Source organism: Eupeodes corollae, chromosome 3 (genome assembly GCF_945859685.1).
Source record: "Eupeodes corollae chromosome 3, idEupCoro1.1, whole genome shotgun sequence".
Taxonomy (NCBI): domain Eukaryota; kingdom Metazoa; phylum Arthropoda; class Insecta; order Diptera; family Syrphidae; genus Eupeodes; species Eupeodes corollae.
The window spans coordinates 22,641,398-22,657,931 of record NC_079149.1 but is presented as its reverse complement, the minus strand read 5'-3'; the positions used below and the strand labels follow the sequence as shown (position 1 = coordinate 22,657,931).

The window sequence follows — 16,534 nt, the reverse complement described above, 5'->3', positions numbered from 1 at the left end:
TGTTTGCCGATGACACCGCTATTTATAGCTCATATAATTTTGGCCATGAAATTGAGAATGACTTGCAACATGGTCTGAACAAAATCTACGATTATTTTAAATCATGGAAAATTAAGCTTAATGCTGAAAAAACACAGGCCATATTTTTCACTAGAAAAAGAAAAGCCTGTGCCTAACCACTTGGTCAGCTTAAAATTAGCAATTGTGATATCCCGTGGGTTAATTCTGTCAAGTATTTATCTAGGTGTATTCTTAGACAAGACATTAACTTTCCGTGACCATATCACAAAAATCCTAAACAAGATAAGTTTAAGATAAGATACTAAAATGCTTTACCCCCTTATATGTAGGAAATCACCCCTGAGTAAATCAAATAAGATAATCCTCTGTAAAGTAGTTTTTCAAGCTATAATTTTGTATGGATGTCCAGTGTGGGGAACTTGTGCAAAATCGCACATTCAAAAACTACAAATTTCACAAAACAAAACTTTGAAAATGATGGCAAATCTACCTTGGTTTTTTTCCACTCAACTCTTACATAAACAAACCGGTGTATATCCAGTTGTAAGAAAAATTGAAATTTTCAACCAAAAATTTAATTTAAGATGTAGCGATTCTAAAAATGTATTAATACAAAATTTAATAAACCAATAAATGTATATAATTTATTTATTTATAAATATACATGTTGATATGTTTTTGTTGTATTATTTTTTTTTTGTTTAAATTATTCATTATTTATTTATTTATTTTCTTATATGTTAATTAATTTAGTTATTTATATTGTCTATTTATTTATTATGTATTCCCTGTTAGAGTTTATTTATTTATTTTTATTCGGTCTTTATTTATTTATTTTTACATTGATTTATTATTTATTCATTTATTATTATTTATTCTTTTTCATTATTTATTCATTTATTTATTAATTAATTAAACAAAAATGTACTTATCTAGTCAAATACGTATATTTCTTGTTTCTTATCTATACAATTATTATTTAAAAACGCAAATATTATGCCCCATAGCCTGGCAATTCCTTTAGATCTTAAGTTTTATTTTTATTTAGTCATTTTTTTCCTTTTATATAAAACCCTGCATAAAACATATTAAATGAAGGTTTTAATCATAGTTTTCCTTCAAATGTAATCTCCAATTCAAAATATCTTTAAAATATTATAAAATTTTTCAGTTGTAAGATATAAATTAAATATCAAATCTCTGAGCAAGCTACGTATTATAAAAACAAAAACAATAATTTGTAAAAAGCATTTATCTATGAAAATAAAATATCTATCTATCTATCTATAAAAAAACAATAATGCCTTTCCAATTTAGCTCATTTATTAACGATTTTAATAATTTGAATCGCGCTTTACCAGCTCCGAAAAGTCGGAAAGTTTATAAAAAAAGGTTCAAACCAATGAGCCTAAGAAACGAAGAATTTAAAAAAATATATAGATTTTCAAAAAAGAATATCATAAAAATAATTGAAATTATCCGTTCGGATGTCAGCAGCGACAATAGACCACATCCCAATAGATATCCAAGTAATGGCTGCAATAAGATATTATGGGGACGGAAAGAGGTAAGTTTGTACTAAATGTTCACACCAAATTCGAAATCCGTACCTTTTATGATTTGTTTATAGATTCAAGACGATGGAGCAGACATCCACGGATTTAGCCAACCTACGCTTTGCCAAATTTGTAAGCGAGTGGCAAGAGCATTAGCTACCAAAAGACCTTTGTTCATTTAAATGCCAACTTCTTTTTCGGACCAGATAAAAACTATGAACAAGTCCTCTCAAATACGGGGGTTTCCAAAGGTGGTTGGGGCCATTGACTGTACCCATATAAGGATCCCAAAAGTAGGTGGCCCATCAGGGCAGTACTATAACAGAAAAGGGTACTACTCGCTGCATACGCAGGTAGTGTGCGACGCCTCCCTTTAAATGAATGACATTGTTTGCCGCTGGAGAGGCAGCACTCATGACTCACGAATTTTTAGGGAAACCAGAATCAAACAACAATTTGATGATGGGGAGTTCAATGGTCGTCTGCTTGGGGATGTGGGTACCCTAGTACTAATATCCTCTTTACCCCCGTTTTGAACCCTCGAACAGATCCTGAAATAAGATACAATATAGCTCATATAGCTACTCGTAACACGGTGGAAAGATGCTTTGGCTTCTGGAAGCAAAGATTCCGCATTTTGTTATCAGGTATGACGTGCTCCTTAGAAAATGCCAAAACAACTATTATAGCCTTAGCAGTTCTTCATAACCTGGCAATTGATTTGCAGGATGTTCTTCCACCCACAAGTATAAAATTAAACAAAATTAAAAATCTTAATTATATTTTTTGTTTAAATAGATGATGATGTGAACGGAGCATGTATTTTTGGTGAAGAATAAGTTGATGATACATGTTTCCTTGGCGATTCATCCTCCACAAAAAAAACATCTTCATATTCATCGTCTACAACCAGTGTCTTAAAAGAAGTTACGTTTTCTTTTATCATCTACTCCGATAGAAAAAAATGATTTTTTATAATTATATAAAGCATAAGCACGTATCGTGTGTTATAAACCTCAGTATCGCAATCAAAATCATTTGTATCCACCTCAAATTCATGGGGGATAAGTGCCATCAATTTGATGTGCTCAGGCTCAGGTGACTTGGAAAGTGGTCTACCACCTGTTGCTCTCAGGTTTCTTTGAAAGGCCGACATCTCTGCTTTGGCCTTCATTTTAGTTCCTCGTCATTGAGCCGTTGCGCTTAAACTGTTGAAACTGAAAATTATTGCAAACAAATTAGTAAAAAACAAAGATTATCAATATTTGTACAGACCTATCGGTTATTTCACGCCAGGCGTCTCTTTTCATGCGGGATGTGTTGGTGTCAACATTTGTATTTTCAATAATTTGAATTTTGTCTTCTATAGACTGTCGAAGGAGTATCTAAAAGAAATGTAAGAATTTTTATTGATTTCATTCAAAGGTTCTTACCGCTGATATTACTTACTTTATCGGACGAATCCCAATTCGGGATACGACACCTTTTTGTTTTCGATTCCATTTTTGCACAACAAAAGCACATAACAAATTTCTATATTTTGTTTGTTATGACAAACAGTTTTAGTTGTTTTTGACAGCAAACCACTTTTTGGTGAATATCGTTGAATTACTAACAAATCTTTACTTATACAACTTAACTTAACGTAAGCTTTAAGGCTCATATGACCCCCCCCCCGCCGGATCGTCCGACTTTGTACCCATGATCAGTATTTTAAACTTTAAATTATGTTAAGACATGACAATAGCCTTCAAGGGCCTACGTTATAGTAGCAAATTTTAATAATTAGGTTTTCTTTTTTATTGCAAATGTTGCTTACGAAAAAATGGCTTAAATCTATATATATCTTTGCGTTAGAAAGTAATATAACTTATTAGTCACCCTAATAAGCTTGAGTTTCCTTATTTACAACCCAGAAAGATTACATTGCATAAATAATGTTTGTTATTTCGGCTCCCCTATTGTAATTTCCCTACAACCCACGCCAAAAGTGCAACTTTTCCTTGACATGATGCATACATAACGTATCATTGATAAGATGGCGAATTAACCTTTAAGCCTAGTACATACTTGTGAACCATCTCGTGAACCCATACAAATTTCAGTTTTTGGTTCACCCGTGAACTTGCTCGTGAAGCTGAGTGGAGAACAAAGTGGAGAGTTTTCGTTCATGGGCTATTCACGTGCAAAATGTACGGGAACTGTTGGTGAAGCTTTGACATTTGGTTTGTTCATGTTCACAACGTGTACTCACAAGTGTGTACCAGTGAGCAATGTCAAAAGTTCACTTTCTCCACTGGCGAACGTTCACTTCACGAGGAAGTATGTACTAGGCTTTACTGCGAATTCCAAACTCATGAAATTTCTTCTTAATATGCAAAAGGCAATACCTAACTGCTTTGTAATTAAATAATGATATTACTATCGCCTACTACTAAATTTCTTCGTTACACAAACAGAAATTATTTTTATAGTTCAAAACAAACATAAACATATTTACAAACTCTTAATATGTCCATTTCCAATAAAAAAATAAAATAAAACTACCTATATCATTCCATCAAACCCCTTTACAAATATGTACAAACTAAAATTAATAGCTATAAGATGAGAAAAATATCAAACACGCAAATTTAACACACAAAACAAAAAATTACCTCATTCGCTTCAAAAAGCAAATCACATAAATGAGGTCACCTTGAATATTCAAATATGTTTACTCGTTTAAACAGTCTACAAAAATAAAAATAGTAATAAAAATATAACACTCTTTTCAATAGAAAGATACGAGATATACCTAAGCTGCAAAATGCATTATAAATCACAAATCAAATAAAAACAAAAAACTACCGACAAACGCTCGAGAAAAACAAATCGATGTCATCTCTCATGAAACCCAGTTAGCTCCTTATACGACAAAGATGATGATGACGATGACGACTCAAAGCGTGACTCCTGTACTTAATCATAAACTATATCAAATCCAAAACATCTCACGCAAAGTAGAAACAGACAACAACAACAAAAATTAAACAACAAATTGTTTTTAATACTTTTTGTTTATTTATATTTGTTCATTCTTTTTGTTTTTTGTTTTTAATTTATTTCTGTTACATTTATTTTTAGTAAATTTCTGTAAAGTTTTTTATTTCTTTCCTTCAAATAAATGAACAAAATTCTAATAAAAAAAATATATATTACTTTTTTTTTTTTGTTTGTGTTGATTAAAAGTAAACGTATAAAAAACACACATTAAAATCTAAGAAAATGAATAATATATATAATTAATATAATATTATGTAATTAAATTTTGAATTCCTTAAAATTCAACTAAACATAAATTATTATTGTTTTTTATTTATTTTGTTTAACTTCTCATAAATATTTCGAGATAAAATTGTTATTTCTTTTGTTTATTAAATATAAATATTATATATTTTATTTTATTTTTTCATAATAATTTCAATATATAGGCGCACTTGGCTTATAAATAAAAGAAAAAAAGAAAATTTATATAAAATTAAAAAATTCGAGAGCATAGCAAATTATAAAATAATCTCAATTGTATCTAGAATAAAAAAAATCAATTTAATTAATTACAAAAGATTTATCAAAATCTTCAACTTTTTGTTTAAAATTTTATTCTACTAAAAAATTATCAATATTTTTTTATTATATAAAAAAATTAAATACCCAACCCACATTTGCATGGTTGTTTTGTTTTTGTTTTAAGAAATGGTTAATAAGGTCATGATGCGGCATTATAAAAAGAGTAAAATAAATAATTATTAGTTTAAACTTAATTAAAAGAAATAAATCAATTAATAACATTCCGGAAAATATTAATGAATTTGAATGCGACGTTTACGACGACGAAAACGTAGTGTGTTAGTCGATTGTGCCTTAAATACAATGAATTATGCATGATTTATTAGAGAACATAAAATAATTTGTATTGCACTTAGTTCGTATGAATACACAATATAATATATTTTAATATCTAAGCAATAATAGAAAAAAAAGAAGAAATAGCCTTAAAAGGTGTTCGTTCGTGATTACAACGGCGGCAACGCCCACAGGGTAGCTGTTTTGTCGGCCGACGTTGACAAGAATGAGAAGTCTGTGGGATGCCAGCGTCCAGAGATTACTTTGTCGGCGTGCTGCGCTACCACCACCGATGGCAGTGGGAGTGTCAGATCAGCTTGTAGATCGGTCAGCACAAGTTTGTTGTCGTAGCCAGATGTGAGCAAGTAATAGGCCGATGGGGAGAAACGAATCGATCTGACATCAGCCGCGTGCGGCTTAAAGCACTGAATCGGTCTATTGCCACGAATGTCATACAGCACACATGAGCTATCCTCATGACCGGAGACAAGCAGTCTACCCGATGGGTCGACACACACTGCCGCCACTGGAGATCCCTGCCGAGAGCTCGGATTCGTCGCTGGGGTTATGGTATTGACGCAACCTCGAGTGCGTAGATCCCAGAATCGCACAGTTTTGTCATGTGAGCCAGAGGCAAAGACGGCGCATCCCCAGTTAAAGAGCGACAGTATGTGTCCACCATGGCCACTTAATGCCTGGAATGGGGTGGCAGTCGCACAGTCGGTGACATAGATCTTACAGTCCCCAGCGCCGCCAGAGATAAGAAGACTTGCTTTGTTTGTCGAGTCCTCTAGGAAGCACAAATCCCTCACGGTACCGTCATGAACTGTCAGTTCTATCTCGCCGCCCTCTAGCTGTTTACTGTCCTCATTGTAACGCATTAGCTTGATGGTCTTGTCATTTGACCCAGTGGCCACAAGCTCCCCATCGGGAGCCCAACCCATGCAATAAATCGATCCCTTATGATGTTTTGTCCGTTTGAACAACACCGTAGGTTGGTATGTGGTGTGTTGTTCCTGCACCTCCAACAATGATGGATATTCGCAAATTCGGAAAGTCTTCGAATTAGAACCCACTGCATAGATTCTTCCACTGGGATGGAATTCCGCACAGCGCACTGCCTGCACGTCCTCCAGCGAGGTGACAGCCACGAAATGTGGTCGACCGCTGTCCTTATTGAGGAATGAAGTGTTCATTGGGTCGGATGTTGCATCGTGACTGTCTGCCATAATCGAACTCGTAATCTCTTCTTCCTTTTTCATTTTCTGATTGTGGAATTTCTCGAAGAGTTCACCTTTCATCCGGGTCGAGAAGTTAAGGCTTGCTTTTGGTGAATTGTATAATTCATCTGCTGGAACTGTTGCAGCTGGTGGTACACTAGGCTGCTGCTGCTGCGGTGGCGAAACAGCCCTGCAAAATATAAATGTGTTTAGTAAAAAATGTATAAGTAAAGTATTGATGTTAATTCAATCAACAGTTCGATCCTTTTGAGATCACATCACAGTTTTTGGATGTTTTGTTTGGGATGCAAATCAAATGAAGCTCACAAACTGTTGATTGAATTAAAGAAGGTAGGAAAATCGATTAAGTAATTTGTTCTTGAGCTAAAAGAATCAAAATACGAACGTGTTTGAGGAATCTCAACACTTTTTTTCTGCAGACAATGAAAGTGTTCAAAACTGGCATTTTCAAATTTTGTTGACTTTAATTTGACATTTGTATAGAGAAAATATGATAACGACTTAACATAGCTACTAAGTAGGAGTACTACCACTTAGTTAACCTTTATGTAGAATCAATTATTATTGATTTTCTCATTAGCATCACATAATTAGATATTCGCTTTTTTTAACCATCGAAAAGAGCCGTTCTTAAACTTGAATTGGACAAATATGAAAAACGAAACGAGGAAAATAATTTGCATAAATAAGAAAATTTTGTTTGCTGTTTGTCTAGCTTCCGAGGTTAAAACCTCCAGATTATCTACTTATCTATTTATTACTCAACATGGATTTCACTACTTTTGCTCTCGTTGTCGTTTCATTTCATTCATCGTAGAAAAATAAATACCATTATTTTTTGCATGTATTTTTAACTCTGTTTTATTGAAAGTAAAACAAATGTAGGTTTTTGCATTTTTATGTGCATATCTACATTTTATTGATATTGTGCGTTTAAGAACATTACAGTGCAGACTACATTAATAGATATACAAAGAATTTAAAATAAAAAAAACATCCTTAAAGTGCTTAATGGAATATCAATGGTGTTTGGGTTACATGAAAAATATTTTAAAAGAGCAAACAAAAAACTACACTAATAAAATACTAAGCAAGGAAGTGAAAAAATGATGTGACAAGTCGTGATAGTAGTAAAGTGACCGACGGAAAAAAGTGTGAGTGAAAACATGTCTCAGAGCTTCCAGCATTCAAATTCCCATGGTCACGTTCTAAAAGCATTCTTTTTCAGTATTTGGATTCGCTGGATCACAATTCAAACAAATTTATTTTTAACTTAAGTAAAACTCCACATACTTATTTTTTATAGACAAATTAATTGACTTGAAGTTTTAAAATTATTGTCCAAATAAAATTTAGGATTTTTGTGTAGACGAATGTTGAGTTTTTTCCAAGTAACTACATGAAACCAGGGGGTCATTCCGTAAAACGATAATCGTTAGACGATAGCGTTTTGACGTAAGACAATAATCGTCCAAGTGATGTCGTCAAAACGATAGCGTTTGCACGATAGCTAAGTAGGTATCGTCTGCTATTAATTTCCATGATGATAACTAAGCAAATTGAAGTGCAAAAGTTTCGGTTTAGTTTAGTTTTGTTATAAAATGAAAATAAAAAGTAAAAAACATACAATGAATTCGGTTACGAAGAAAATTAAGAGATAAATGGGACCTTCTTTCTATTCTAACCGTAGACGTAGTCGTAAGACATACGTCTACGTAACATAACGTAACTGAAAATCACCAAGGACAGAAGCTTTATGAATGCCAATCTACTGTTACGACTAAAGACAGAAAAACTTAACTTTTCCCAATGAATACAAATTCGTAACAGAAAAAAAACGGTAAAGAGACCTAAATATTGGTCAGAAACTCAGGAGTTATACAAATTTACTAAACTAATTAAAGCTAAAGAAGCTATATTGTGATTTTAACTTTAGTAAAATTGTATGTGTGGCCGACTTGATACAATATATTTCGACTGATAAGAATGTTTTATAATGTCTTCTGATATTTTTTTCTTAATGAGTTAAGTAGAACATTTCAGTGACAATCTTCCAAAGATTGGTATTGCTGGAAGTCTTATGTCTTCTCACTTAAATCTTGAGCTCAAAAGGTTTTTAATGAGATTTTTGTCAGGTAATTGAGAACACCTAATTTATTTACCGCACTAAATCTTCATTAATTTTGCAGTTAAATTGGGTCTTATGCTGGTATTCATAAAGAAAAGTAAGTCCGTTTTGAACCGCTATGCCTCGTGGCCTAGTGGTTTAAAACCCGAAAAAATTCTCGGGTGCGAGTAATTTTTTTTGCTTGTAATTCGAATCCCAGCGGCGTTCATGCAAATAATTACTCTTGGAAGTTTTGTCGATTTTTCGTAAAAGGCTGTACTATCTATCAATCCAGAAAAACAAATTCCTGTACACCTTTCCACTAGATCCATACTAAGTCTAGTCAATAATCTACAGTATTCTACCTTTTTCTCAATAGATCCTCATTAAGTCAAGTCAATAATCTACAGTATGCGACCGTTTCTCAATAACCCATTTAAAATATTAAATAAAATACCAAACATGAGAACATGTTTAATAGGTTTTTTTCTCTTTGTTGGCTCCTCTCATGTTTTTTTTTTTTAATTTGTTTTAAGAACCTGAGGTGAAACATTCCCATTTAAATCAAATAAATTAGTTTTCATTCCATGGCTCAAAATTCGAGAAAATTCGCGGTTGATCCTTTCTTAGGGATTTTGTAGACAAGAGCTGGGGCTTCTTGCAGGATACGACTAAAAATTTTAAACTAAACTGCTCGCTCCAGATATGTTGATGGAATTAAAAAGCTTGCTTTTGGGTTCTTTACGAATTAATACAGCTTTTAATATATCGAGTTTTCTAATAAGGACATGACAACTTTGAATTTAATTTGTAACTGCAAACATTCTGTTCTGTCCGCAAGAGTCTCCGGGTAATTATTTTAATTTTAATAAACAAAAAGAGGATAAAAACAGGCACAAGTGCGGACCAAAACATAAAAAAACAAGGAATCAAAAAAAGGAAGGAAGAGGATGAAACCTAATTGCCCCTAAGTCCAACCTGGGAGTGGTAGGAATCCCCGAGTCCGAAGTTAAGTAACATTTTTTTCTTCTTCTCTACCTTTCGAAATTTATAATATACTTCGAAATCTGAATCCTAATAAAAGCTCAGGGATGCGAGATTAAACTCAATGCAAATCTGCAAATTGTAAACAGAAGTTTGACACAAGGGTGTGTATCAAAAATTTTGAAGACTTCAGTTATTCGTCCCATCTATATAGGAGGAAAAAAAGTGAAAGTCTTAATAATAGGCCAATTTCGATCTTGCCTAATGTTGAAAAATGTCTTAAAGAAGTTGTCTTAAGACGACTAAACAAGTTTATTGAAAAACACTGCTTGCTGCAATCCAATCAATATGGTTTTCAAAAAGGTAATTTTGTAATACTATTAACATGAGTCTCAATAAAAACCATCACGTATTGGTTATGTTAGTGGACTTCAGCAAGGCATTTGACACGTTGAGTCACAATAAGCTTTTGGATGTCCTTTACAGAATTGGGCATTAGGGGAATTCTATGGAAATGGATGGAGAGCTTTCTCATAGGAAGAACATTTAGAGTTAAGGTTGGAAGTTCATGGAGTAAAGAAAGAAGCTGCACACATACTGTACCGCAAGGGTCAAAACTGGGTCCGGTCCTTTTTATACTTTTTACGGATGCACTCCTACGGATTCTTAAAAAAAGCATACCTTTTGCATATGCAGACGATATAGCTATTGTTGTCAGGCACATGTGTTTTGAAACCGCGATTTCTACGATGAAACAGGAGCTTGATGAAGTCACTTGATGGGCCACGATTTTGGATTAGTCATTAACGCAACCAAAACGAAAAATATGCACATTCGCGTACCAAACAAACAAAAAGGGACAGTAAACATTTTCTTTCAAAACCCTGAATGTCCGACTTCAAGAAAAAGTGATGCAATTGAATTAGTTCAATCAATCAAATACCTTGGAGTTACAATAGATGAACACTTTCTTTGGCACGAGCATATTACTATCGTAAGGCAAAGTATGAGGAGTGATATGTTTGCTTTATTTCATCTGGAAAGATATTCAACAAAAGATATTCAAAAACAGGTTTACTATTCACTTGTTGAATCTAGATTAAGATATGGAGTATTAGCTTGGGGAAACGCCGCAAAAACGCATACAGATAAAATTATTAATCTACAGAGGAGAATTGTAAACATGATTAATAAAAACCATCTACATTTGATGTGCCTGAATGTGGAAAATATATTTAGTGTGACAGCAGTTCTTAAATACTACGATGATTTAAGATTCCAGCTACCTATTCCACATGGTGTAAACAGTAGAAGACGAGCTCAAAATCTACTTGAAATACCGATAATATACAATAACAAAGGAAAACGACAACTTAACTATACGATACCGTCAATTATGAACCATTATGAACTCATGAATTTATATAATTTTTTTCTTTTTTCTTTAATTAATATAAAACTGTTTATTATTAAAATCCAATCAATTCAAACACTTTGTAACTTCAACCACTTACAGATAAGCAAAAGCTTAGTGGGTAACGCAACTAATATTGTTAAACTTTTGAAATATGATCAAATAAAAACCTAAACAAAATCTTCTATAGCCTAAAGTTTATTCTACAGGTTAGGATCTATCAGCACTGGGACGAGCTAAAGATGGACTAAACGGTAGCATGAGTCCACACAAAAACAGAGTATCATATGAAGGACGAGGAATGGAATATATAAATCATATATAGTTTTTCTAGCCCCATTTTTATCTTTCAGGGGCAGCCACAACAATTCACTAATTAACGAACTCGCATTGGAAATTTATTTAGTAATTTTTTTTTTACACGAACGAGTAAAGTCTATACATTTTAAAAATGTATTACCGAGATTCAGAGTCGGTGGCCGCAACTTGAAGAGCGCTAACTCCTATTTTTAGTGGGTACTCTCGAATAATAAGTTTAGTTTGATTCTATATATTCGTTGTGTGTCGTTGACGTGTCAGTGATTCAATGGGTTGTTCGAAATGTCGTCTTTATCAAACGATCCAAACAAGTCAGTTACACGGCTTACACCCATACAATCAAACTGACTCAAAAATCGAAGTTCTCTGATTGTGCTCTGGAGAAGGTGCTCCAAGATATCTAAATGGGTTCATCAATAAGCTAAATATGCGACGATTACGTCAAGTTACTGTAATTGTAAACGCTATCGCGCCATGTTTAACTATTACATTTGACTCCTGGATATATGTATATTGCCGATATGTGGTTTCAACAGGGCTCAGCATATCCTTCAATCGATTTATTGAAGATCTTGTGTGATGATCATGTTATTTCAAGAAATGAGCCAGTCGATTTCTTTGTGGCTACGTTATGTCATTGACTTATGCCTACAATGTTAGAAATGCTCAACGCCAACATTGAAAAAGAATTAAAGGCCTTTTTATAAGATACTTTGTTGGGCTCTTTTGGTCTTTTTGTTTTTGGAATGCAAATAAAAAACTTATTTCATTCTTTCCCAACGTTTCGTAAGTGTTCCTTATTTCTTCATGGGGGTCTTTATTCAATATTTTACATTAAATCACCTTAATTTTACTCCCATTCCTCCCTCCCATCTTTCCAACGACGACACTGACACAAAATTAAAAATAAATTAACAACAAGAATATGAAATAAATAATAGACATCAACAAGAAACACTATCAAATTAATCAGAATTGACACTTATATCACAGAATGTTCGCAGGTACTTTTTTGATTATAATCTTGCCTTTTTGTTAAAAAAAAGTGGAAAACCTTCTCATGAATTTTGTTAACATTGTAACTCAATCATATTTTCCAAAAAATCTGAATGTCACTAACACTGGTATGGCCCCTTAAATAAATTTATTTCTGACATGATAATAACATTCTTGCATAAAATTTAAACTGTGTTATACACACATTACTAAACTGACTTTACGTTAGTTTTAAGTGCATTCTTTAATTGTATCTAATGCTATCTGTAATATTTGAGGAAAATCTTAATCGAAATCCAAAATCTTGACTTAATTAATTAACTAAACAAGAATATTGCTTGCTCATAAAATACTTCATTGAATACATTTGAATAATAAATAACACAGCTACTTTTTGATAGGTTAGCTTTCCTAAAGTGGAAAAAACAGTTTAAACGAGTGTTGCTATTATTTTGGTCATAGATGTAAATTTAACCTAAAAGCCAGTTTTAAGTATTTAATAGATAACCCTTTAAAATTAAATCGAAATTCTTCAATGATTCAAATTAAAAGTATTAATTTTTTAACAATTTAAAAATTAGTTAAATACAAATTTATCAATATTCAGATAAGTTTTCTGTGTAAGAATAAATTTAGCAACACAAAAGAAAATTGTTTCTCCTTAAAACCGAAAGTGCTCAGCTCGAAAAAAGCTTGGCTATAGCTCAGGGTGCAGACGACAAAGAAAATGTGCTCGTCTTTAATGTGTATAAAGTGCAAAAAATCTCGCCCTATTATCACAAATAAATATCATAGCAGTGCCGAAACATATGAATTCGAATATCTTGGAAATGATTTATACAGGTCCGTTTATTCAAGAATTTCTTTAACATAAACTGAGATTAAACACTTGTTAAAATAGAAATAATTATTATGTATTTGCACATAAATAAAAATCAATTTTCAAAATCAGGTATGTATGTAAGTATTTGAGAAATTAAAACAAAAAACATTGACACCCTCCTTCAAATCAGTTGTAAAAACAATGATAACCAGTCTGGCCTTAAATTCCAGCGTTTCAATATATTCATGCATAAAGCCCACAAAAATTATTAACCTGCCTACATAAACACTCATAAGCAACATATTTTGTTTTGCACATAAGGAAATGCAGCTAATTGATTTGAAGGGATATTTTTTTTAAAGCACAAACAACTAACAATAAAAATGCAAGCCACTTTTAAGCAAGTAAATAGGTATTTCAATTAGAGCACTTGAATAGTATGTAAATTAAATTCAATACAATAAAAAGAAATCTATTTATATCTACCTTGTTGCAGCTGCTGTTGTTGTTTGCTTAACGATCTTCATGTGTGCAGGAATCGTTTGTGATTCACTCAACGAGTCCCGCCTCGAACTCTTGGCGGTGGAAGTCGCCGTATTGGGACTCTCCCGGCCGCTGCTCCTGTCATGTTGTGCTTTATCGGAGTTCTGTGTCTCCTGTGAACTATTTATGTCTCGAATTTCCTGAATCGATGGAAGACTCTCGAATTCACCGCCATGATTTGCATTTCCATTGCCCGATGTAAAGTCGTTGGAGAAAAGACGATCCACACTGTTGGCCATGACGTTCCTGTTCATTGATTTGATGCCTGTCAGATGGAAGCTGGCAAAGCTTGACCTTGACATTGCTGATTTTTCGATTGTGTCAGACAGCTTGGCTGCATTCATTCCAAAGGGTAGAGCTTCGAGATTGGAGACTAAAGATCTAGTCATAATATCGGCAGCACTGCGTGGCCGAGTGAAGGGCATCACCGAATGTGGAAATGTTTTGGGTTTGATCGGTGTCACTAGCATATGCTCTGTCCACGATGTCTCCAACGATGGTCTCTCCAAGCACTCAACGTTCACGTTCAACGTCTTTTGTTCGAATGGAACCGAGAATATTTCCGAGGGGATGCTTTGCAGCCAACTGAGCAACGACAAATCTGAATCCGAAAAACCCACTGATCCGTCGAGCAACTTCGAGAATATTAAATCTTGATTGAACGCCTCCGTAGAACCGGTCGCCTTCGCTTGGCAATAACTGACACATGATTCGTAGAGCACGCCTTTTATGATCAGCTGAATTAGTCGGTCGTTCTTGGCCCATGGTGCTACATTGAGCTTCGAATCGTGTGGTAGGAATTTCTCAACCAAGGGGAAAATCTCACGGAAGCATTGAACTCTGGCTTTGCTCGGATTCCAGTCTCTGAATTGAAGGTGGTCAGCCAAGCGTGGAAAGGTAAGAAGCAGACATAGATTAGAGTATTCCTCCTTGGTAGGGGCCAATTTTTCCAATTGCTCCAGCAGCTGGACCACTTCCTCGACAGCACCCTCCATTGAGTTGACCCCTTGACCGGCGGCCGTGTGCGAGCCACCTGCCTCTGATTTTATGCATAGCAATTCGATGTACTTGTGCCTGAGGATGGTGTAGCAGAATTTCTTTATGTTAAACTGTGACAGGGCCTCCAGGGGCTGAATGAACTCGACAACATCGTCCCATTGGCCGTCGAGTATGAGCTGTCGCAAAAACAACACATCATCGGAAAATTGGCCATTAATGACACCAGTCTCGCGTTCGAGTGAAAGCTGGCTTATGTGTAATTCACGGTTGTCTAGAAATTCGAGCGTTAGCCTAACCACGTCCTCTTCACGCAGCGCAAGTTTTGCCGATTGCATTATTTTTTGTCTCTTCTCTTTTTGTGTGTCGTTCTGTCGTTTTGTTGTTTAGCTTATAGCTCGTAGTCGTTCTCGTTGTCGTCGTCGTCAGCTTGAGCTTCAGCTTTCAGCAGCACTGAACTGAGTCTGTGGCCGTCTCCGTGTCCAATTCGATTCTGCTCTGCTGGTCTGAGGAAAAACGAAAAAACAAGCGAAATGTTTTTTTTTAGAGACCAATTCTTCTAACAGAAATAAAATTCTTTTCTATTTTCCCCCGATTGATTTTTCTCACTCACTCAATTTATATATTTTTTGTGTGTTCTCTTTTCTGTGTGAATTATTCGATTTGGAGATTTCTGGTTCTTCGATTCGAAGAAACTTTACGGTTTACGACGGATTGAAAAAAGAGAACAAATCAACGGATCCACCAAATCCACACTTCCACTTCCACTCGGCAGTCGACTCGACACTCGTTTACGTTTTCGTTTTGCTTGGATGATGAGATGAGAGACGATTTCACGCACGCAAAATTTTATAGCCAAAAGTTAATTAATTAAAAATTAATGTTATTCTTCTTCTCGAATCTCGACATCGCAATCGCACAAACAATGCACACGAATGGGAATGATGCATACTCAAGAAAAGCTCAAAGAAACCAGACGAAGTTATAGCACAAAGAGGAATTATGACAGACGTCGAACAGATGATTTTTGACAGCAAATCTCATCGAATGGATGTGTTTAGTGGGGTTCTGTGGGTTGTTATGCGAATGCGCTGGTTTAAATGGGTGCATTCAGGGAAGCTGTTTTGAGAGTGATCTGTGGAAAGTAGAATTCATAAACCAAGTTTTAATTTGCCTTATATCCGAAATTCAACAAAGAAGTTTAGAATGATTAAAATTTAATCTGCTACATTTAACAAAAGGGGAATTCGTAGCAATACAAATATTTGACTTTAATTTAACCATTTAATGCAATGTTTGCATTTCAACATATTACATTAAAACTATTACTATCTTTACAAGACCGTGCTGTTGCGATTAACACTACTTCTGATAGACAATTTGTAATCTGTCGATCCATTTGGATTTTCAGTGAATCAAAAATCGACGACCCAAGGCTTAGCCCTGCCGTGTATAGTAATCAACGAGCCAAGTAATTCTGTCTGTTTACACAATCTTATTTCGCAATCTAACCATCTCAGTCTATCTGGTACAATTATTTTATTTTTTCTGGGTCAGTTACCAACTTTTTTAATATGGCATCACCATTTTCGGGCAATGGAAACGGTTCCAATTGGCTCTGAGCCAATTAGCTTGGTCGTGTATGTGCAG

The 16,534-nt window shown here is 34.2% G+C and overlaps 2 protein-coding genes across 2 annotated transcripts; both read right to left on the bottom strand.

Annotated features, from left to right (window-relative positions):
* Nucleotides 1-1,768: 1,768 nt before the first annotated feature.
* Nucleotides 1,769-2,788, bottom strand: LOC129952278 (uncharacterized). Its single transcript, XM_056064792.1, has 2 exons — nt 2,593-2,788; nt 1,769-2,523 (listed from the first exon to the last, which is right to left on the bottom strand). The coding sequence occupies exons 1-2, from the start codon at nt 2,749-2,751 to the stop codon at nt 2,368-2,370; spliced, it is 315 nt and encodes a 104-aa protein (XP_055920767.1). The 5' UTR covers nt 2,752-2,788; the 3' UTR covers nt 1,769-2,367.
* Nucleotides 2,789-5,085: 2,297 nt separating this feature from the next.
* On the bottom strand, nt 5,086-15,839 carry LOC129949090 (WD repeat-containing protein 47). Its single transcript, XM_056060326.1, has 3 exons — nt 15,498-15,839; nt 13,832-15,390; nt 5,086-6,872 (listed from the first exon to the last, which is right to left on the bottom strand). The coding sequence occupies exons 2-3, from the start codon at nt 15,220-15,222 to the stop codon at nt 5,633-5,635; spliced, it is 2,631 nt and encodes an 876-aa protein (XP_055916301.1). The 5' UTR covers nt 15,223-15,390; nt 15,498-15,839; the 3' UTR covers nt 5,086-5,632.
* Between the last annotated feature and the right edge of the window lie 695 nt (nt 15,840-16,534).